Source organism: Gopherus evgoodei, chromosome 1, assembly GCF_007399415.2.
Source record: "Gopherus evgoodei ecotype Sinaloan lineage chromosome 1, rGopEvg1_v1.p, whole genome shotgun sequence".
NCBI classification, from domain to species: Eukaryota; Metazoa; Chordata; order Testudines; family Testudinidae; genus Gopherus; species Gopherus evgoodei.
In genome coordinates, this window is record NC_044322.1 from 65,851,600 (window position 1) to 65,874,684 (window position 23,085).

General features: G+C 42.4%; 1 protein-coding gene across 1 annotated transcript in view; it reads right to left on the reverse strand.

Moving 5' to 3' along the window:
* Window positions 1–23,085, reverse strand: part of DIAPH3 (diaphanous related formin 3) — a 553,931-nt gene that overhangs the window by 395,963 nt on the left and 134,883 nt on the right. Inside the window, exons 10-15 of the mRNA XM_030566194.1 lie at window positions 15,541–15,651; window positions 15,040–15,158; window positions 14,691–14,807; window positions 5,961–6,079; window positions 5,786–5,850; window positions 4,508–4,612 (exon numbers count right to left, since the gene is read on the reverse strand). Of these exons, the coding sequence (XP_030422054.1) occupies window positions 4,508–4,612; window positions 5,786–5,850; window positions 5,961–6,079; window positions 14,691–14,807; window positions 15,040–15,158; window positions 15,541–15,651 (636 nt within the window). The remainder of the gene's footprint in view (window positions 1–4,507; window positions 4,613–5,785; window positions 5,851–5,960; window positions 6,080–14,690; window positions 14,808–15,039; window positions 15,159–15,540; window positions 15,652–23,085) is intronic.

The window sequence follows — 23,085 nt, forward strand, 5'->3', positions numbered from 1 at the left end:
AGGGATAAAAGTGGATCAAAAAGTGAATATGAGTCAACAAACATGATACAGTTGTGAAAAAGGCTAATATAATTCTAGGGAATATTAACAGGAATGTCATAAGACATGGAAGGTAACTATCCTGGTGGTCTTGGCACTGGTGAGGCCTCAGCCTGAGTATTGTGTCCAATCCTTTAGGAAAGATGTGGACAAATTGGAGCGAGTCCAGAGGAGAACAAAAAGTAATACAAGAGTTAGCAAATCTAATCTGTGAAGAAGAGGAAATAAAGAAATGCTTCATCTCGAGAAAAGAAGATGTCGGGCAGGGAGGCCCCGAGACCTGGTAACCATGGTCTGAAATGTTAAAGGCTATTATAAAGAGAACTGTGGTCAGTTCTCCATTTCTACTGAAGGTAGGACAAAAAGTAAAGGTCCTAATCTGCAAAAAGGGAGATGTAGATTAAATACTAGGAAACATTTTCTAAATCTAAGGGTAGTTAAGCACTGGAATAGGCTTCCAAGGGAGGCTGTACAATTCCCATCACTGGAGTTTTTAAGAGCAGGTCAAACATCGGTCAGGGATAGTCTAAGTTTACTTAGTCCTGCCCCACTGCAGGCAGCTGAACTTGATTTCTCAAGGTCCCTTCCATCTCAATATTTCTATGACTTTATGGTTAAGCAAAGGATAGGAAATACTTTTAAAACAAGGAAACAATGAAATATCAGAATGCAATAAATTGTACAAAAACTGCTCTATTCCTTTAAAATGTTTGCCCTTCTTCAAGTCCTTTGGGAGCTCAGCTGTCCTTCTTGAATTCCAAAAAATAATGGTCAATTCTGAAACTTCTTCACCTTGACTAGTAGGCCTAAGGTACATTTTTCAAACTCTGGCTAATAAATTAAAAGCAATAATTAAGAATATATATCAATGCTATAAAACAGCTGGGTACAGAGAGAGTGTAGACAGTCCGCCCATGAGAGCTGGAAGGCATCAGAAAGGGAGTCCATGCAGTACCCACATCGTGAACAAAACTGATATTTCCTGTTCTGCCTGGTGGGAAACAGGTCTATGTGGGGAAGTCCCACCTTTGGAAGATGACATTGATAACTTCCAGGTGAAGGGACCTCTCATGGAGAGAGGAAAAGGCTCTGTTGAGCTGATCCGCTGGTATGTTTCGGGCTCCTGGGAGATGCAACGCCTTGAGGTGAATGAAGTAATTCACACAGAAGTCCCACAGCCACAGGGCCTCCTGGCACAAAGCCAAAGATCTAGCCCTTCCCTGCTTGTTGACGTAAAACATGGATGCAGTGTTGTCTGTCAAGACCACTTCGCTTGAGAGCTGGGAAGCAACACTTGGTCAGGGAGTTCTGGGCACTACACTTCGCTTTATATGTAGGGAGAGTTTTTCATGGGACCAGAAGCCCTGGGTCCTGATATTGTTGAGATGAGCTGTTTACACTAGATCTGACACATCCAAGACCAAGCCTATCAATGGTTATGGGGCAGTAAAGGGTACTCCTTCCATTACCGAACCTGGGTCTTTCCACCAGATCAGGGAAGCAAGGATCAGGAGAGGGACTGACTACTGAGTGTAAGTGCTGTTTCCTTGGGGAGTAGACTGACACCAGCCACATCTGGAGGGGTTCGAGACAAAGCCTTGCATACTGTACCATATAAGTTCACACCACTATGTGTCCCAATAGTTTGAGGCAGACCCAAGCAGTTGTTACTGGGTGGGCCGTAACCTTGGATATCAGGTCCAACATAATCTGGAATCAGGCCACTGGCAGGGAGACTCTGGCTTGGGTCGAGTTGAGCTCTGCCCCAAGGAACTCTATTCTCTGATCAAAGGATCAGATTTGACTTGTGCTCATTTATCAGCAGGTCCAGCACTTGGAAGGTGGCCTGGACTTGTACTGATGTTATGCCATACCTGAGCCTGTGACTGAACTTTGATCAGCCATTTGTCAAGGTAGGCTTGCACACCTCAGCGACTCAGGAAGGCTGCTACTACCACCATACACTTTGTGAAGAGCTATGGGGCTGCCAATAGGCCCAAGGGAAGAGTGGTGATAGTGGCATTGACCCGCAATAAACCTAAGAAGTCTTCTTTGGCCATGGAAGATAGAGATATGAAACTAGGCATTCTTTAAGCTGAGGATCCTGCCTCCTGGGTCCAGAGGGGGAATGATAGAGGCCAGAGAGATCAAGCAGAACCTCAGTTTCTTAATATATCTGTTGAGGTTATGCGGGTCCAAAATAGGCTATAGGCCCCCTTTGTCCTCCAGGATTAGGAAATAACAAGAGTAAAACTCATTCCCCCTCAAGCCTCGGAGAATGTCCTCTACGGCCTCCACACGTAGGAAGGATTGCACCTCCTGGGCGAGGAGTTGTTTGTGAGAAAGGTCCCTGAAGAGGAAGGAAGGGGGTGGATACAAACGAAAGGGACCCAATGGTCCAATGTTATATATAACCATACTGGGATGAAAGGTGACAGACAGCCCAATGACAAAAGATGGGCCAGATCCAGAACTGAGACTGGTATAATGCCCAACGGCACACCTTCGAAAAGGTCTAAAAGTCTTTTAGCATCTTTTTTCTTGGGGGTAGCACTCTTGGGGGTAGGTTTTGGTGAGGTGAAGATTTCCCTTCAGACTCTGAAGAGGATTCTTCTTTGGCACCCATGATGGAGCAGTAACCACTTCTGCCACTATGCAGTGCTGGGGGTCCAAGGACAGGCACAGGTTGGCGACTGCTGTGCTAGGATCATGAAAGGCTTGCCCCTAGACAGTGTTGAGGTGATCAGTACCAAGAAGGAGCTCAGCACTTCCTGCTCCCCTCTGTCACCAGCCATCTTGGTTGCTGGAGGTATTTGTGGGGTCAGCAGAATTGGAAGAGACAGCAAGTCCTCTGCTGCTGGAACACCTCCAGTGTTGAAGGAGGAGGCTGATGCCTGGCATCACAGCTGCTTCCGGGAGTCAGCAATGGGTCCCAAACTGGACTCGGAGCTCTACATAGAATCGGCAGCACCATCAATGACTCACGGGAGAATGTGTGGCCAAGAACAGGTCTGACTGAACTGTCCATTCCCCACTGGTCCCATTTCTGCACCGGAGAGCACCCTCTCACAGTGCACTCTGATTCTTATGCTTCTTCCTTAGCGCCACAAACAGGTAACAGTGACAGGAAGAGCTTGGTGCCGGGGGAGTGCTCCACACAAGTGTCGAAGTGCTCAGCACCAATTCAGAACGGCTCAGTTCCAAGACTGGTCTGAGGGCTGCCTCCATGATATTGGTCTTCAGCTGACTGTCTGTCTCTTCTAGTGCATGGCCTGAAGTCCCTGCACAGCTGGCACTTATCTTTAACATGAGATTCCCCCAGACACTTTAGACATATAGAGTGCAAGTCACTCACTTGGATCAGCTGGTCACAAGTGGCACATGGCTTGAAGCCTGGGAACAGGCGCATGCCCAGCCCATGGGGCAAAAAGTCCCAAGACACCAGGGACAACTATTTACACTACTATATATGCTAACTCTAAGAACTATATATACTAACTACAATAACTATATGAAGAATGAACAGAAGAAAGTCCAAAACACCAAGAAAGAAGCCCTGCCGCACCAAGAAGCATCGTGTCAGGAACCATCCTAGGAGGTAAGAAGGAACAGAGAAGGTGCAGGCTCAGTGGTACCCCTTATGCCAGCCAACATGTGGACGACTCGAGAGGGCGTTCCGGCAACAGTGCACGCTGCGTGCACACTTAGCATGGAATGTACACAAGCAAGTAATCAAAGAAATATATTTCACTGTCTTCCTACATGTACATGTTACCCAAGGAGCTGTGCTTCTAGTCAATGTTGAGATTCTATTTCTTCTACTCCTGGCTACAAAACATTGGGAAATCCTTTGGTTATATGGTTATACTCTCTAAATGTTAAAATGCAGCAGTTGTATGTAAGTTATCTCCTTTAAAATCTGGATTTACTCTCTTTTTTGTCATCTTTTAAAATCTATTTACTTTTGGAAACTGAAAAATTAGAAAAAGTGTTCTCATTCAGCTGGAGGTTCTCTTTCACTGCAGGATACCCATTGCTGAACGTTCAACAAAATAAATTGCATGAGGAATAATTTCCTGTGGTGGGATAAAGATCAGTGATAAATGCCAAATCTACGAGTAGAAGATTTCTTATCCTTTGTGGTCAATTATTCAGGAAATGTGACAAGAAAAATAAAACCCAAATGAAATATAAGGAACTAGTTTAATTAGCAGAAGCCTAAGTACAAAACAGGGATCAACTGGGAGTTCAGGCAACTAATTAATGTTATACTACAATTCTTTTTAATAAAGATTTGTGGCACACAAACAAAAGAAATGGGTAGTAAACTATGTTCTGAAAATGGATTCTTTTTTTCTTTTCTAAAATTGCACACATTCTATTAAGGACTAAAAAAGTATTAAATGAAGTATGCTTGTTTCTAGCAACATTATGGTATAGAATAATGTTATTTAATATTGTCCTTTACCTGGGATTTAAAAGCCTGTAATTCTGCTTCTAGTGCATTGATTTTTTCTTCTTTTTTCTGCAGTAGGGACTGGGTCTCCTGATGGACTACAAATTCTTTTTCAAACTGAAAGGGAAAAAAAAACACAACATGAGACCATACCAGATATTATCAACACTGCTATGTTGCTTCAGAAAATTATAATATTAACTTAATCTTTCAACACAAAATCAATAGCTTTCTTAACAATTAACTCTTGAATATTTTAATCCTCAAGTGAAAAATCATAGCAATTACTAGTGCCAAGAAGAGAGGGAACACTTAGCAAATTTCGTCCAAATATATCAATCAGTTTACTACAGTATCATGTAGGTTTAATGCATGAAATGTGATGCATTAACCCAACAAATTACTGTAAAGTTTTGATGTCCAGGCATCAAACTAATACTTTACTTAGATCAGGGGTAGGCAACCTGCAGCACGCAAGCTGATTTTCAGTGGCACTCACACTGCCTGGATCCTGGCCACTGGTCTGGGGTCTCTGCATTTTAATTTAATTTTAAATGAAGCATCTTAAACATTTTAAAAATCTTATTTACTTTACAACAATAGTTTAGTTATATATTATAGACTTATAGAAAGAGACCTTCTAAAAATGTTAAAATGTATTACTGGCACGCAAAACCTTAAATTAGAGTGACTAAAAGAAGACTCGGCACACCACTTCTGAAAGGCTGACAACCTCTGACTTAGATTATACAGTATTTGATTAAAAGGACTTTTCTACAAGGTAAAAACTGTCTTCAAAGATCCGTTTGTGAACACTATCATACCAAAACTTAGAGTTGTTTATGGAGATACATTATTCAAGAATGTGGTGTAAATGGAGAAGTCTGACTTAAATCTGAGAGCTACAATGTATTCTGTTTCCATTATAAAATGTGTCAATATTTATTCTCAATCTCTCAGTTTATTCTACTGGGTAAAAAGTTAACATACAACTCTAGTCATATATAAAAGACTTCAATTTCTCACGATCTAAAGCTAAGGTTTGCTGTTTACAAATTAAAATAAAAATCTACCAAGTATTTGTAAATAGGGTCAGAATGTAACTTACTTTGCACTAGATCCCTGCCTTCTACTGCATGTAACACACATACAACACATTTGTTCACTAATTAATAAACATGGTTACTGAAAGATAAAAATATTTTGTCAATTGTCACATTTGCAGTAACCAAATTTATATAGTAATCAAGTAAACCATACTTATGATTAGAAAACTTCAAAATTACTTACTTTCCTGGAAAGTTCTGAAGCTCTCTCTTCAAATTCTTCTATTTTTGCTTTATCTACACAAACATCTAAAATCAAAGTTATAAGATTCTTAATTTTATACATCATTTAAACTCTTTGCTTTTTAAAAACACAAACACATTTCTACAAAATAATAATTTCTAAAAACTGATCTCACCTATTAAATGACTGAAATTTACATCTAACTTTTTACGGTAGGTGAAATCTGGGTCTGTTCCACTTCGATGCAATACTATCTGGGACACACACTCTTCAATTAATTTGAAATACTGGGGTCTAAGAAAGGAAACAGAAGGAAGACATTTTATAATGTGTTTACTTGTCAGTACATACTTATATTAGTGTCATATCAAAGGTATTTCAGAATGAATACATTAGTGGCCAAAGCATTTAGAATGACTTAGTTTCTTAGAAATATAGTTTTCAATCCCAACAAATTAACGGTATTTCACCATTCAAGGACAAATACAGCTGAGCCAGTGGATCTCAAACCTTTTAATGCAGCACAGATCAAATCCAACACAAATATGATGCCATTTAAATAACGTCATCTCTCTGACACCTGCAGCAACTGGATATGTTCTTCACATATTTTCAATTAAGTAGTTTTAACCTTAAATGCAACTGATTTTTTTTCCTTTAAAAACATCCACCCTTGTTTCGCTCTTCATTTTCTCTCCCTCCACCCATAAGTTCTGTACTGCTTTCCCCCAACTCTTCTATCAGCTAGCCCTCCTCTATCCTTGCATATATTTTCCAGTCTAGTAGCCCCTCTCTTCTTCACATGCACTCCGCAGTTTTTTTTTTTTTCCTCCTGCATGTGCTCTTCTACTGCCTGGTCCTCCTTGCCCTCTACTTGCCCACTATGAATCACAGAGCTGAGGGATGTAAATGTTGGTAGATAGTGGAACTTGTGCAGAAAATAGTCTTCCTCTGACCAGCAGCCTAGCAGAAACCTTCTCTTTGTGGCAATGCCATGGATCTCAATACTCTACCTTCACCTTACTATGGCTAAGCAGATGATCCCATGTAACGAAAAAAAACAGCTACAGCTTATTTAAAGCTGTTGTACATTTCAAAGTTTCTTATCAAATTAAAGTTTTGTTCTTAAATATCAGGATGGGATAGTCTCTAGTCATATCTAGTATTTCTAAAGTGAGTGCAGGCTAGAAACACTGCAATAGAACGGTTACTCACCTGTTCTGTAACAGTTATTCTTTGAGATGTGCTGCACATATCCATTCAATGTTAGGGATGTATGTGCCCAGTGTACTAAAGCCAAAGTTTTTCCTATAGTGGTACACAAAGGGATAGTGCATGCACCCTGAGCCTGCTTGTATTTCCAGCTGAGGATATAAAGGACAGAGCCACCCCAACCCCACGTGAACTACACACTTCTGGACCAGGTGATGGCCACCAGGACACTGTCAGAGAGAAGTAAACATGTGTATGCAGTCAGCACCTCAAAAGGTGGACCTATCAGAGATGATGAAATTAAAAATCATGTCCCAAGTGCTATAGGATCCATGACAAGTAAGAAGAGTATCTATAACTATCAAAAACCTAATCATGGGATTCAAAACCATTAGGAAGCAGAGACTACAGACAAGTGAACTCTCAGGAACTAACTGACAGACCGTTTTTTTCAGGAAGAGCAAATGCTCCAAGATGTCTTGCGGCTGGTCTAGACAGCACTGCAGTCCGGACTATGGCGATATGATTTGTAGAGTGTTCTAAAATGTTACGCTTGAACTGCCCCAAATACATCCTGTTTCAAAGTTAGAAGTTCAGAGACTTTTGCCTTAGCAGTATCCATAGGGTAGGCTGTGGTGCCCTCTGGAGAGCCGCACACATGCATCAGTATATCAGGCACCGCCAGACCTATGCCCTCTCAGTTACCTCTTGCAAGCAACTCCCACAGGGGCATGAAGGCAGATAATGGATTGGACATGAGCAACACATCTCGAAGAAAAACAGTTATGAATGTTGGGTAACCGTTTTTTCCTCATCAAGTGCTTCCTCATGTCAATTCCATTCTAGATGGCTCACAAGCAGTATCCCTGGAGATGGGCTCGGAGTTCATAGATGTGTAGCTTATAATACTGCTCTACCAAAACCAGCGTAGTCTTGGGCTTGCTGGGTAAGAGCATAGCGAGACGCGAATAGAAGACCAGGTGGCGGCCCTACAGATACCTGGAATTAGCACATGGGCCAGGAAGGTCGCTACCGAAGCTTGTGCTCTAGTTGACTGGGCAGTTACAATCACCATTGGAGGCACCTTTCCCATATCATAGCAAAATCAGATGCAGGCGGTGATCCAAGAGGAAATTCTCTGAGTGTACACAAGACAACATTTCATCCTATCCGCCTCCACAACGAACAACTGTGTCAACCTACAAAAGGGCTTGGTCCTCTCCATGTTGAAGGCTAGCACTCTCCTGACATCCAGGGAATGTCACGTATGTTCCTCTTCAGACTTATGAGGCTTTGAGAGGAAGACTAGCAAAAATAAGTTCACAATTTCACATAAGCCAGGAACCACCTTAGGCAGGAAAACCGGATGAGGCCGCAGTTGGACTGTGTCCTTGACAAACACTGTATAGGGCAGCTCACAGTTAAGTGCCCTAATCTCTGAGACCCTTCGGGCATAAGTTATCGCCACTAGGAATGACACCTTCCAGGAGAGCAGAAGGAGGGAACAGGATACCAAGGGCTTGAAGTGAGCTCTCATGAGCCACCCAAGCACAAGATTCAGGTCCCACGGAGGGACAGGGTCCCAGACCAGGGGGTAGAGTCATTCCAGACCTTTCAAGAATCGGACTGTCATGCTATGAGTCAAGACCAACCTGCCCTGGAACAGAGGGTGAAAAGCTGATATGGCTGCCAAATGGTCCTTAATTGACAAAAGGGACAAGTCCTGGAGCTTGAGATGCACATGGTAATCCAAGATTGACTGCAGCGAAGCCTGCTCAGGCCTAATTCCTTAGACCAAAATCCATCACATGAATCATTGCCATTTGGCCAAATAGATTGTTCTAGTAGAGGACTTTCTACTACCCAGTAGGACCTTCTGGATGTGGGCCAAGCACTCCCACTCTTCAGCAGCTAACCATGCAGCAACCAAACTGTTAGGGGTGGCACTGCTAGATACAGGTGAAAGAGCCTGCCATGATTCTGGAACAAGAAATATGGCCAGGTGCATCCAGGTCATGACCAACAGGTCCATCAGCATGTCAAACGAGTGTTGGTAAGGCCAAGCCGGGGCTATCACAATCTCATTGGCCTTGTCCTGCTTGATCTTCATGAGCACTCTAAAGCAATGGCACTGGTGGAAAAGTGTATATCAGAGCCTCCAACCACAAAAGTAAGGTGATGTCCAAAAAGGAGCCCCTGTCAATTCCCCAAAATGAGCAGAAAAGGTGACATTGTCCATATGGGGAGATTCCCACTTTTGGAAAATCCTGCTGACCACCTCAGGGTGGAGTGAATATTTGTGTCGAGATGAGAAGGCTCTGCTGAGGAAATCTGCTAATACATGCCTGGTTCTGGGAAGATGCACTGCCACAAGATCATTGGCATGCTGCACACAAAAATCCCAGAGCCAGAGGGCTTCCTGGCAGAGACATGATGACCTGGCTCCACCTTGCTTGTTGATATAAAACATTGTGGCAATGTTGTCCATCAGGACTTGAACCACTTTGTCTCGTAGGTGGAACCAAAATGACTGACAGGCCAAGCAAACTGCCCTGAGCTGTTTGACATTTATGTGAAGGGAGCTATCAACCCCCAACCAGCAGCCTTGTGTACTGCGCTTACCCATGTGGCCTCCCCAGCCCAGGTCTGAGACATCGGAAACCAGAGTTAGCAACAGGGGAGAGGGCCATGAAGGCAACTCCTTGCAAAACCAGCCTAGAGTTCAACCACCACTCCAGACACAACAGAATGTGATCTGTCACTCTAACTACCCAATCTAGATTGCGTCAGTTGGGGATGTAGACTGACATCAACCACACCTGTAGCAGCTGAAGGTGCAGTAAGGCATGATGGACCACATAAGTACATCAACCACATGACCTAGCAACATTAGGCAAGTGCAGGCAGTGAAGAACAGGTGGTCCCTTATATGGGAGATCACTTCTGACATGGCTTGGAAACAGGTCTCCCAAAGGAAAGCTCTGTCTTGTGAGGAGTTGGGGACTACTCCAATCAACTCTATTCCTTGCACTGGTATGAGGCTTGATTTCTTTTCATTTATGAACAGGCCCAGGTGTGTTCCATCCGTTGCAACCAGATCGAGACTGTTCTGCCTGCCTTTAATGAGCCAATCATTGAAATTAAGATAGACCTGACCTCCCGATGCATCAGGTAAGTGGCTACCAGGACCATGCATTTTGTAAGTACCCACAGGGACAAGAAGAGGCTAAAGAGAAGTGCTGTTAAATGGAAATGGAATTGGCCCACCATAAAACAGAGGAACCATCTGTGTCGTTGGAAGACTGAGATGCAAAAATAAGCATCTTTCGAGTCGAGGGCGGGGTACCAGTCTCCTGGATCCAGAGAGAAAATGATTGAGTCCAGTAAAACCAGAATCTAGATAGGGAATGATGAAGGACAGTGAAACCATGCACAACTTCAACTTCTTGAGGTACTTGTTGAGTTGCCGTAATTCCAGAATGGGTCTCAGGCCCCCTTTTGCTTTTGGGATCTGGAAATAGTGGGAGTAGAAACCTTTCCCCATCAGTTTCTGAGGGACCTCCTCCACCATCCCCCATTGTATGAGGTTGTCTACTTTCAAGGTAAGCCGTGACCAGGCGGAATGATACAGATGGAGATTGTTGAGGAAAAGAAGGGGCAGATCCAAGGAGTTGACTGGGATGTATGCGCAAAACGCACACTTCTGGGCCCCATGGTGTTTCGCTGGGCCAGGTTGTGCAGGTGAATGGGAAGAGGAAGGACACCGGCGACTAAAACTAGTGTTCCTTCTGTCTGCAGACCACTGCCGAGGCTGCCAAGGCCTTGGCGGCAGAGATGGCCAGAATTTTTTCCTCGCCGATTAAGGTTTATGCAACCCCACTGAGCAGAGAGTGGCCTGAGTATCCTTCAGACTGTGCAGCCTCATATCCATTTGCTCCGCAGAGTCTCACTCCATCAAACAGGAGATCTTGTATCAAGGACTGCATGTCCTGGGACAGGCCTGTGGTCTGAAGCTAGTAAATGCACCTCATGACCACTTCCGAGGCGACCATCCTGGCCATCAAACCAGTCGTATCTGGAGGGAACACACAGCCACTGCTGTACGCTCCTCAACAAAGGCCCTGAATTCTTGGGCCACCTCCTGTGGCACGGAGTCCTTAAACTTATGGAGGGAGTCCCACAGGTTAAAGTTATATCTCCCCCAAAAGAGCCTGGTGGTTCACGACTCTGAATAGGAGACTGGCTATTGAATAAAATATTCTTTCCAAAAAAGGTCTAGTCTCTTGGCCTCCTTATTTTTGGGGCTAGAACTAGAATGCCCTTGCTTGTCTCTCTCGTTGGCCACTGAAACAACCAATAACCCTGGAGACGGGTGAGCATATAAGTATTCAAAACCCTTGGCAGGGACAAAATACTTCAGTCCTCTTGGAAGTGGATAGGATTGAGGACAGGGTTTGCCAGAGGGCTTTGGAAATCTTTAGAACCTCCTTGTGCACCACGAGGGTGACATATGCGGGGGTGGATACAGAGAGTATATTAAATACAATAGTCTGATTGCTCTGCGATCTCTTCTGCCCGTAGGCCTATGTTAGTGGCCACCCTTCAGAGCAGGGCTTGGTGCTTTATAAAGTTGTCTGGTGGAATAGTGTGAAAGGACCCTGCCACAGCCTCATCTGGAGGGGATGAGGATGACGGAACCACCTGGGGAGAGCCCAGGGCATCATCCCCCATGGGGGAAGGGGTTCTCATGCTGGGCACCTGGAGCTCCACCTCAGCTTCTGCCTGTGCCTCATGCACCAAGCCCAGTGCCATCAGTGCCACTTGATGCTCATCCAAAGCAGCGACCGACGATTGGTGTGACGGGGGCATCGGAATAACTGACATGTCCCACGCATTCCAGTAAGGCCACTGCGTTGGCCGCTGGTCCTACAGCCACAGTGGCATCACTGAGGTGGACACAGCATTAGGAGAGGAGCCCAATCACATTGGTGATAGCTTGGTGAGGAGCTGAACTCTCTCTTTCTACCAGAGAAATCCTCCTCCAGTGACCATGGTGGAGGCGTCAACACCTGAGTCTAGCGGCTAACCTTTGCCATGGGTGAACAGTGCCTTGAGTAGGCAGACTGGTGCCGTGTTGGGGAGCATCTAGGCGACAGTGATAGTCAGCGTGAGGATGATCAGTGCCAACAATATGGTGACCAGCATTTCCCTCTGGGAGAGTCTTGACGAGACAGCGGAGACCAGGAGCATGGTGCTGGCAATCTGTGCCTGCGAACTGGTGACCTAGGCTGATGTGGAGACCAGGGACATGGTGCCAAAGAGCTCTGCCTTGGCTCTGGAGACTGGTGGCATTCACTCACCTTCTGGGAGGCTTTCATGGCTGGCTTGCCCCCATAGGAAGCCTTTGTCGGGTACATTGTCGCATGCAGTGCCAGCTGCGCTGGGAGAGTCCTTTGCTCTCTGGGCGCTAGGAGCTGGGAAGGCGTCGACTCAGCCATTAATCTCCGTCCCCTACCACTCCCTAGAGTCGGTGGCAGTTCCCTTACTGGGGTAGAAGGTTCCCTCGGGGACATGCAGCTCTGGCATGGGCAGATGGCCCGAATAGGGTCCTTTACCCAAAGACCCTTGGTCTGTTTTGCTGTGTCGGGTCCTGATTTTTAGACTTCTTGTTGGGTATCGGTGAAGGGAATCAGTGCTGGGTAGAGCCCAGGGCTGTGGATGCGCTATGCACCAAGCCTGAAATGCTGGGGGTTGCATCCAGCCAGGACAGCTCTGACACTGGGCAGAAAGCAGCCATCCATGATGGGGGGCCCTCAGACGAATGTCACGCTCCTTTTGTGTCCTGGGATGAAAGTTCTTACAGATGCAATACTTTTTCCCCAGGCTCTTCGGACAGCTGCCATGTGGGTCACGTGCCTATTACAGTCAGCACAGGGCTTAAAACTGTTTACAGCTATAAACACGAAGTTCAAAGGCAAAGAACCACTTGCCACTTATGAGGCAAGGGAGAGAGGCACTCTGACCAACCACTGCGGGCAGTAAGAAGGAACTGAGAGGGCGCCCAGCGGCGCCTGATACACAAATGTATGAGCATGGCACTCCAGAGGGCACTGCAGCCCACCCCACTGATGGGTTAAAATCCGTGTGCATTTTATATAACAACCTGGTATATGGATTGTGCCAGCTCTTTCTCAGACCCAAAGTCCAGAGTTTGATCAAAAGACTAGAGGCCTAGCAAATAGCAATTAGCTAAGAGAAAGCTGGGGTAAAGAGATAATCTTGTTTTTGCTAAAATAGGCCTGGTCAGCACATTGCCAGGTATTGGAGCTAAGAACTAAATAATTGTTTCTTATTCAGAGTTGCAAATTGAACAAAGGATCCCTGTTCCTATTGTGTCAGCCTCTTCTGTAGGGAACGTTCTTCTCACAGATCCAACCTTGAGTTTGTGAAAAGTTGGCACATGTCAGTATAAGATATGGCATCCTTCCACCTGTTTTCCCAGGGACCAATGCCTGCCTTAAAACATAAAGGGGACAATCTTTATTGCCACATACTTGCACTGTTTCTTGGCTTTAACCCCTAGGAATGTACCTGTTGGATAAGCAAAGGAGTTGCTCCATTCCTATGGATCCCAAATCAGAATTCAACATATATATTTTATACTAATAACATTTTATCAAAGTATTAATTAAATGTTAACTTGCTAACTTGAGACCATGGGTGGAGATATTATGTAACCTTTTAACCATTGGCTAATGTGCTATCTTGTCCTGCTGCAAAACCTATCCTGGGGTGTGGAACTGCCTACCCCGTCACTTGCCCCTGCCCATGGGAAAATCTATATATTCTATTGTAATCAATTGATTGACAGTGTCTCTGAGCCTAATAAGCCAGGTGATACTCTGCCAGCGGTGTGTGTAATAAACTCCTATGCTTGGCCTCTACACAGTGTGGATTTATGTCCTTCACCCACAGATATTGCTAAGGTAAAATCTCTGATAATTGTGCATGTGGGCAGGCACACATCTTGAATGTAATCGACATGAGCAAGCACTCAAAGAAGAATTTTAATTAAAGATGTATTTGGCAGCCTAAATATAGGGCAATTTAGCAGCTCCCCTATAGTTTCTTTATTCAGGGCCACATTTTTAAGAGCCATTTAGTTTGTGCATGTCTGAATTGCACACCTGGCACTCCCAGTTCTAGAGTCTTAATTTAAGAACATACATCAATATCTGTAGATATAAAATTGAACCTTTAATCCATCTCACGTTAGTATTAAGCCATATTTCTTTTAAGATTCTAGCATGATTTCCATGGTCAATAAGACGACTATTTTTATATTTTGTTTTAAGAATGTGCTATTGATGAAACAGGCAGCTAATACAGTTCACATCCCAATATGGACAGGGCCTCAGATTAAAGAACAACTGCATTCTAATAAAAAAGAAAAAACAAACATGTTTAAATAGTTGCTTCTCATTCAGAATTCATTCCCTTCTTTATGCCATTATGAAGTAATAATGCCATTTGTGCAATATCAATTTTCTATAACAGCAACCCAAAATGCAAAAGTGAAAGACTAACTCAAAATAATGTGTCACCTGATTTTACTGAAGCCATATCCAATTATTCAGTTTGGCACAATGAAACATGAGCTAAAGAGCTGATATTTACCACAATTTTAACTTACCGAATAAAATAATCATTTCGTATGAGCAAAAGATGCTGGAGAATAGAAAGAAAATATCCTTCAGCATTAGTGTCCTTGACTGTGTTCCACACCATATTATAAACATCATTTGCTTCAGTAAACAAGTTAAGGAGAAGAAAACAGGAACTCTTATTTGCAGTCTAGGATATACATATATTTTTTAATTTTAAACAAACTACTAAAATGCAGTATACTGTTCAAATACTTAGTTAAGAAAAACATTTCAGTCAAGTTCTGTGTTATAAAATCTTATATTTCTAATACAAAAACTGAATTGAATTTTCTGATACTAAAGCATTATTGTTTCTGAATACTCCCAAAAGGATATTCTAGTTCAGATCTAATATCTTCCAAACGATGGGAGAACTCAATCATGTCTTCTTCCTTGTGCTCATTGAAGACTTTCAGCTGGATATCTAGAGCATCGTTCTTTATACATGTCAATTGCTGCAAAGAAAAGGTAGTAGAAAGGTACACAAAATTAAAAATCGCACATGTAAATAAGCCCTTCAAGTCTAAGTAATTTTCCCACGTTTATGTTATTTTAATATCTAACATTACAGGAACTCATATTAGATATTCAATAAAAAAATGTATCTGCACAAGATGCTGTGCTATATTTTCTATCATTAAAATCATAAAATTAGTGTTAACTTAATACATCTAGATAATGTATAGTTTTTTCATTTCTCTTTCAAAACTGTTTTTTATATTTAACCCCTTTAATACTCAAACTTAGTACAATATTCAAGAATGAATTTCATACAACTTCCCCAACTCAGGTAGTCAAATTTAAATATTAATGCAAAGAGACTACCAAGCCACTTACTGGCAATATCTCCTTCAATCCAGAGCGCATAAATTCATTTCTGATGTGGAGCCTGAAGTCCAGATCATCAGGAGATGTTACAAGAGCATTGATAAGCTGCATACAAGCTACCTGTGACAGAAGAAAAAAAATAGACTACAGTATTTCTTAGTTTTCAATATATTTTAATGTTAAAAGGACATTACTGAAATCTGAATACCTACTTTTTTATTATGTTCCACATTTTACAGTTTTAAATGTAATCTGTCATCTGTAAATTAATAAAGATACTTGAATTTACCAAAATCTACTTAAGCCATAGGTGCCAAATAAGAAAGTCAGATGACATATTTGTCATGTAACCATAAAATAATTAATTTCAGTTCTGTTTCTCTCTCCTGAATGGTGCAATTTTATACAAGAACCTAGATCATTTCACCCATAGTAACAGAGTATCTTAAGAGAGAGTTTATAGTAAATATTAAATATATAGTAAATATAGTAAATATTTCAAGTGTTTGATGAATTAATGCATTAGGGATTTTATGCAAAAAAGGCTTTAACAACTTAATGTAAATAACTGAAATCTGTACATGTGAATATATATTTAAAATGTATGACTCGATGAAAACTGGCAACTTAAATTTCACATGCAGAAAAAATAGGTTTAAGATACAAGTACATAGCAAATATTCATAATTTCAGATTCAAAGATATGAGTATATGAACAAGATAATCATACTTACCAAATCATAACTTTTCCAGTCACGCCTTACATGACATTTTATATCAGATTTGTTGTAACTGGCAACAGTGGTAGCAACAATGATACAAATGGTCATCTTTCTTATATACAGCATCACATCTCACTCTACTGATCATCCCTCTTTTGCTATGAGAAGTTAACTCTGCCTTTAATCAGCCCAGGATGCCAACCTCCATCATCTGCTTGTCTGAAAATTTAACAAGCACTTGTGCGCTCTCCCCCATGCTGCCCCTTTCATGGTTAGGAAGAGCTCCTCAGAAGTCTCATGTACAAAGCCACTTCATTATCCACCTTCCAACTCCTCCTCAAAACTCTCCTTTGCTGTGAGGCCTACAAAAAGCTTAACAACAGTTAGGCTAAGGTGTGCTAAGATCACTGTTTATCATGTTGACCAATATTGCTTGATTGTTTCCTTATACACCCTTTCTCTATCTGTAGCTATACGTTGTCTCTTGCCTTTTACATAGTTTGTAAGTTCTGCGAGGCAGGGAGTGTCTTCTTGTGTGTTTGTAAAGCACAATGGGGTCCTGGTCAATGACTTCTAGGCACCATGGTACTACAAACAAGCAATAAGAAATTCAGAGCTTGCATACAGATCTGTTAAACCAAAGATGACCAGTAAGCCATAACTTTGCCACCTTAACTTGAATGTTTAAAGGCTAGTCTAATCGTTTGGGGACTATATCTGTGTCAGATTATAAACTCCATTTGTTTGTTTACTATTACTATTATGTAGGTTTCATGTTCACAGAACAATTTCTCATTTAGATTTTTTCATAATTTCTCTCATCTGTTTTGTCTCTGATTTCAGTGTAGCAGCCACAATGTAGGTTGGTGCAACGTATGCACTAGGTGTTTGACTGGATCCTAACGAAGGTCACTAGGAAGATTTTGGATCACAGGCTGTAATTGTAACCTAACCCACAAATCAATAGTAGTTATGCTGTTTGCTGGAATGGCTACCTGTAACTTAACTCTTACAAAAGGATAGTATGTTTTCCTATTGTTCAGTCCCCAACCTGCAAGACCAATAGACTGCTTTTCATCTGCTTCCTACCCTTTCATCCTTCAGATTTGGGTCACCCTCTCAGGAGTTGAAACTCCCACTGCCATAGATTTCAGGGTCATTGAAACACACAAGCTATCCAACAGTCCCAGAGAAGGAGAAGTAGTATGGATAAACAAGTTGCCTTTTTTTGTTTTGGAAAACAGTCTCCTAAATAAAACAAATGGTTGAAAAAGAGTAATTACTGACTCCAAAACTGTCCTGGAGGCTTTTACCTTCAACAATTCAGTTTGTTTTTATTCATCATCTTTAAACTACTAATGAAAGGTTATATTAGACATTTCTGACTTAAAATATATTATGCTCATTTCATAGAAGATGAACTTTGCTCTTATTGAGTTCTTTAAAGTATTTTTTCTCTCAGCAGTGTTAGTACTGAAACTAATAACAAGTCATTTTAATGTCCCATTACTGATGTTTCAGTTCAGACACTTATTTTAAACCTTGTATAACGGTTAAATGCATCCTGCACAAACCTTGTACGTGAGGCTTCTGTAAGCATTTCTGCACTCTGATGGTAGATGTTTTTAAAGTTGCAGCCAGTATTTGTAGTGGGAATTGCCACAAGAGGATTGGTGCCTACAATCCACCAACTAATTTAAAAACCACAGTAATTGTGTGAAATCTGTGTTAATAGACTCATAGACTCATAGACTCTAGGACTGGAAGGGACCTCGAGAGGTCATCGAGTCCAGTCCCCTGCCCTCATGGCAGGACCAAATACTGTCTAGACCATCCCTAATAGACATTTATCTAACCTACTCTTAAATATCTCCAGCGATGGAGATTCCACAACTTCCCTAGGCAATCTATTCCAGTGTTTGACTACCCTGACAGTTAGGAACTTTTTCCTAATGTCCAACCTAAATCTCCCTTGCTGCAGTTTAAGCCCATTGCTTCTTGTTCTATCATTGGAGGCTAAGGTGAACAAGTTTTCTCCCTCCTCCTGATGACACCCTTTTAGATACCTGAAAACTGATATCAGGTCCCCTCTCAGTCTTCTCTTTTCCAAACTAAACAAACCCAATTCCTTCAGCCTTCCTTCATAGGTCATGTTCTCAAGACCTTTAATCATTCTTGTTGCTCTTCTCTGGACCCTCTCCAATTTCTCCACATCTTTCTTGAAATGCGGTGCCCAGAACTGGACACAATACTCCAGTTGAGGCCTAACCAGTGCAGAGTAAAGCGGAAGAATGACTTCTCGTGTCTTGTTTACAACACACCTGTTAATGCATCCCAGAATCATGTTTGCTTTTTTTGCAACAGTATCACACTGTTCACTCATATTAAGCTTGTGGTCCACTATGACCCCTAGATCTCTTTCTGCCATACTCCTTCCTAGACAGTCTCTTCCCATTCTGTATGTGTGAAACTGATTGTTCCTTCCTAAGTGGAGCACTTTGCATTTATCTTTATTGAACTTCATCCTGTTTACCTCAGACCATTTCTCCAATTTGTCCAGATCATTTTGAATTTTGACCCTGTCCTCCAGAGCAGTTGCAATCCCTCCCAGTTTGGTATCATCCGCAAACTTAATAAGCGTACTTTCTATGCCAACATCTAAATCGTTGATGAAGATATTGAACAGAACCGGTCCCAAAACAGACCCCTGCGGAACCCCACTTGTTATACCTTTCCAGCAGGATTGGGAGCCATTAACAACTACTCTCTGAGTACGGTTATCCAGCCAGTTATGCACCCACCTTATAGTAGCCCCATCTAAATTGTACTTTCCTAGCTTATCTATAAGAATATCATGCGAAACTGTATCAAATGCCTTACTAAAGTCTAGGTATATCACATCCACCGCTTCTCCCTTATCCACAAGGCTCGTTATCCTATCAAAGAACGCTATCAGATTAGTTTGACACGATTTGTTCTTTACAAATCCATGCTGGCTATTCCCTATCACCTTACCACCTTCCAAGTGTTTGCAGATGATTTCTTTGATTACCTGCTCCATTATCTTCCCTGGCACAGAAGTTAAACTAACTGGTCTGTAGTTTCCTGGGTTGTTTTTATTTCCCTTTTTATAGATGGGCACTATATTTGCCCCCTTCCAGTCTTCTGGAATCTCCCCCGTCTCCCATGATTTCCCAAAGATAATAGCTAGAGGCTCAGATACCTCCTCTATTAACTCCTTGAGTATTCTAGGATGCATTTCATCAGGCCCTGGTGACTTGCAGGCATCTAACTTTTCTAAGTGATTTTTTACTTGCTCTTTCCTTATTTTCTCTTCTAAACCTACCCTCTTCCCGTAAGCATTCACTATACTAGACATTCCTTCAGACTTCAAAGTGAAGACCGAAACAAAGAAGTCATTAAGCATCTCTGCCATTTCCAAGTCTCCCGTTACTGTTACCCCCTCCTCATTGAGCAGTGGGCCTACCCTGTCCTTAGTCTTCCTCTTGCTTCTAATGTATTGATAAAAAGTCTTCTTGTTTCCCTTTATTCCCATAGCTAGTTTGAGTTCATTTTGTGCCTTTGCTTTTCTAATCTTGCCTCTGCATTCCTGTGTTATTTGCCTATATTCATCCTTCGTGATCTGACCTAGTTTCCATTTTTTATATGCCGCCTTTTTATTTTGTAGGTCACGCAAGATCACAAGGGTAAGCCAAGGTGGTCTTTTGCCACATTTTCTATCTTTCCTAACCATCGGAATAACTTGCTTCTGGGCCCTTAATAGCGTCCCTTTGAAAAACTGCCAACTCTCCTCAGTTGTTTTTCCCCTCAGTCTTAATTCCCATGGGACCTTGCCTATCAGCTCTCTAAGCTTACCAAAATCCGCCTTCCTGAAATCCATTGTCTCTATTCTGCTGTACTCCTTTCTACCCTTCCTTAGAATTGCAAATTCTATGATTTCATGATCACTTTCACCCAAGCTTCCTTCTACTTTTAAATTCTCAACAAGTTCCTCCCTGTTGGTTAAAATCAAGTCTAGAACAGCTTCCCCCCTAGTAGCTTTTTCAACTTTCTGAAATAAAAAGTTGTCTGCAATGCAGTCCAGGAACTTATTGGATAGTCTGTGTCCCGCGGTGTTGTTTTCCCAACATATATCTGGATAGTTGAAGTCCCCCATCACCACCAAATCTTGGGCTTTGGATGATTTTGTTAGTTGTTTGAAAAAAGCCTCATCCACCTCTTCCGCCTGATTAGGTGGCCTGTAGTAGACTCCCAGCACGACATCACCTGTGTTTTTTACCCCTTTTAGCCTAACCCAGAGACTCTCCACCCTTCCGTCTCCTATGTCCATCTCCACCTCAGTCCAAGTGTGTACATTTTTAATATATAAGGCAACACCTCCTCCCTTTTTCCCCTGTCTATCCTTCCTGAGCAAACTATACCCATCCACACCAACATTCCAGTCGTGTGTATTATCCCACCAAGTTTCAGTAATGCCAATAATGTCATAGTTGTATTTATTTATTAGCACTTCCAGTTCTTCCTGCTTATTACCCATACTTCTTGCATTTGTATAAAGGCATCTAAGATACTGGTTTGATCTTGCCTCCCAGCTTCGCCCTGACCCTTCTTCCTCTCTGCCATTATAGCCCATGCTCCCTCCTGTTTCCAACCCATCTCCCAGGTATTGTTCCCCACTTACCTGTGGGCTTTGCTCACCTGTCCCCGTCGAACCTAGTTTAAAGCCCTCCTTACTAGGTTAGCCAGTCTGTGCGCAAATAATGAATGTACCAGACTTGACACACACACGATTTTTGGAAGGTGGAGGGGAGTGTAAACAAGCAGCATGTAAGGCGCAAGAGAGGAAAGGAGGCATGAGCGTTTTGACATATTGTCTTTTAATTGTCTGAGAAAAGGCTTCTCTGCTTAAAAACTGAATTGAGAGAATTCCTTTTCCTAGGAAGTTTCTGAAGGATGAAAACTTGGCTTCCTCTGATTTGCTCACAGCATGAACCAGATTCCACTGGCATTTGAACTAAAGCCCCCATGATGAGAATTTCTGCTCCTATAGTCACTGAATCCTTGGTCTGTTGCAACCACTCCTTTCAGGTACTTATTATGAACAAATTAGCCTTTCAGCTGAAGCTCCATGTTGGTATTCTGCTTTAAATAAAACATGTTTAGAATTGATCACATTACATTCAACTACTTCTGTCCCTCTTCCCAATACAAGAAGCTACTTGGGATAGAATTAGGAGTCTCCCTAACCTTCCACTGAAGTTGGAGACAGCAATCAATCTTAGTGAAGTAAGATCAGCTTGCCAAATTTGCTCCAACACATCTTATTACACAGCCTATTTTGGTTTCATCACAATTTTAGACAACTCATTTTTGTTGCAGGTTGAATAACGAATGTTAGCTATTCCACTTGTTAAGGTGCAGAGGATTGCCTATATGGGCCAAGATTTATTATCCAAACCTAATAAAGAATACATGCTTTGTATAAAAATATGGCCTCACATTTAAACTAATTTTGTACACTAGCCACAAAGTGATACACATCCTCCCTTCATTTCCATTCATCTGATAGACAACAAACTTACACCGTCAATTCATAGCCAGCTAGCATTAAAATATACCTCATGCAAAATATTATCTGAAACACATAAGGAGACAACTGCCATAACATTTTTAACCTTACATTTTTTAACTTAAATGCAGATGCAGCTGTTTCTTAGTAATTTTAAAATAAATATTTTGCCGTCTAGACTCAGAGCACACTCCCGTGAAGACAATTTTCTAATTTTAAGTGCCCTATAGCGTGAAGAGTTAATTTCCACTGACAAAAGCAGCAAAGAATCCTGTGGCACCTTATAGACTAACGGATGTTTTGGAGCATGAGCTTTTGTGGGTGAATACCCACTTAGACTAACAGACGTTTTGGAGCATGAGCTTTCGTGGGTGAATACCCACTTCGTGGGTGAATACCCACTTAGTCAGATGCATGTAGTGGAAATTTCCACTACATGCATCTGACTAAGTGGGTATTCACCCACGAAAGCTCATGCTCCAAAACGTCTGTTAGTCTATAAGGTGCCACAGGATTCTTTGCTGCTTTTACAGATCCAGACTAACATGGCTACCCCTCTGATACTTTCCACTGACAGAGTGTCTTTTGCAAGTAAATCTGCCACCTATTAAGCCAGGGGTCGGCAACCTTTGGCACACAGCTCACCAGGGTAAATATCCTGGCGAGCCGGATCAGTTTGTTTACCTACCGCATCATCAGGTTCGGCCCATCGCGGCTCCCACTGGCCGTGGTTTGCCGTCCCAGGCCAATGGGGGTTGCAGGAATCAGCGCGGATGAGGGATGTGCTGGCTGTGGCTTACCGCCACCCCCATTGACCTGGGACAGCAAACTGCAGCCAGTGGGAGCCATGATCGGCTGAACCTGCCGACGCAGCAGGTAAACAAACTGGCCAGGCCCACCAAGGTGCTTACCCTGGCAAGCCACGTGCCAGAGGTTGCCAACCCCGTATTAAGCTATTTACCTTGTCAAACATAGTAGTGATGAGAGAGTCAGCACAATGGCGACAACTTGGAAAAGATGGACTTGGACCATATCCTTACTTGGTACATTGCATAGTTTTAGACTAAACTCCCTGCTCTTAGCTTAGTATTTAGACATTATATGGGATTAACAAGGAACACAGGTGAGAAACTGTAATTTACTGTACATTAAGACCAAAACATTTTCACCCTTCAAAGGTGATTTGCAAAGGAAAATCCAAGGACTTATGCCTTTTTTTTTTTTATCATGTATAAAGGTGTA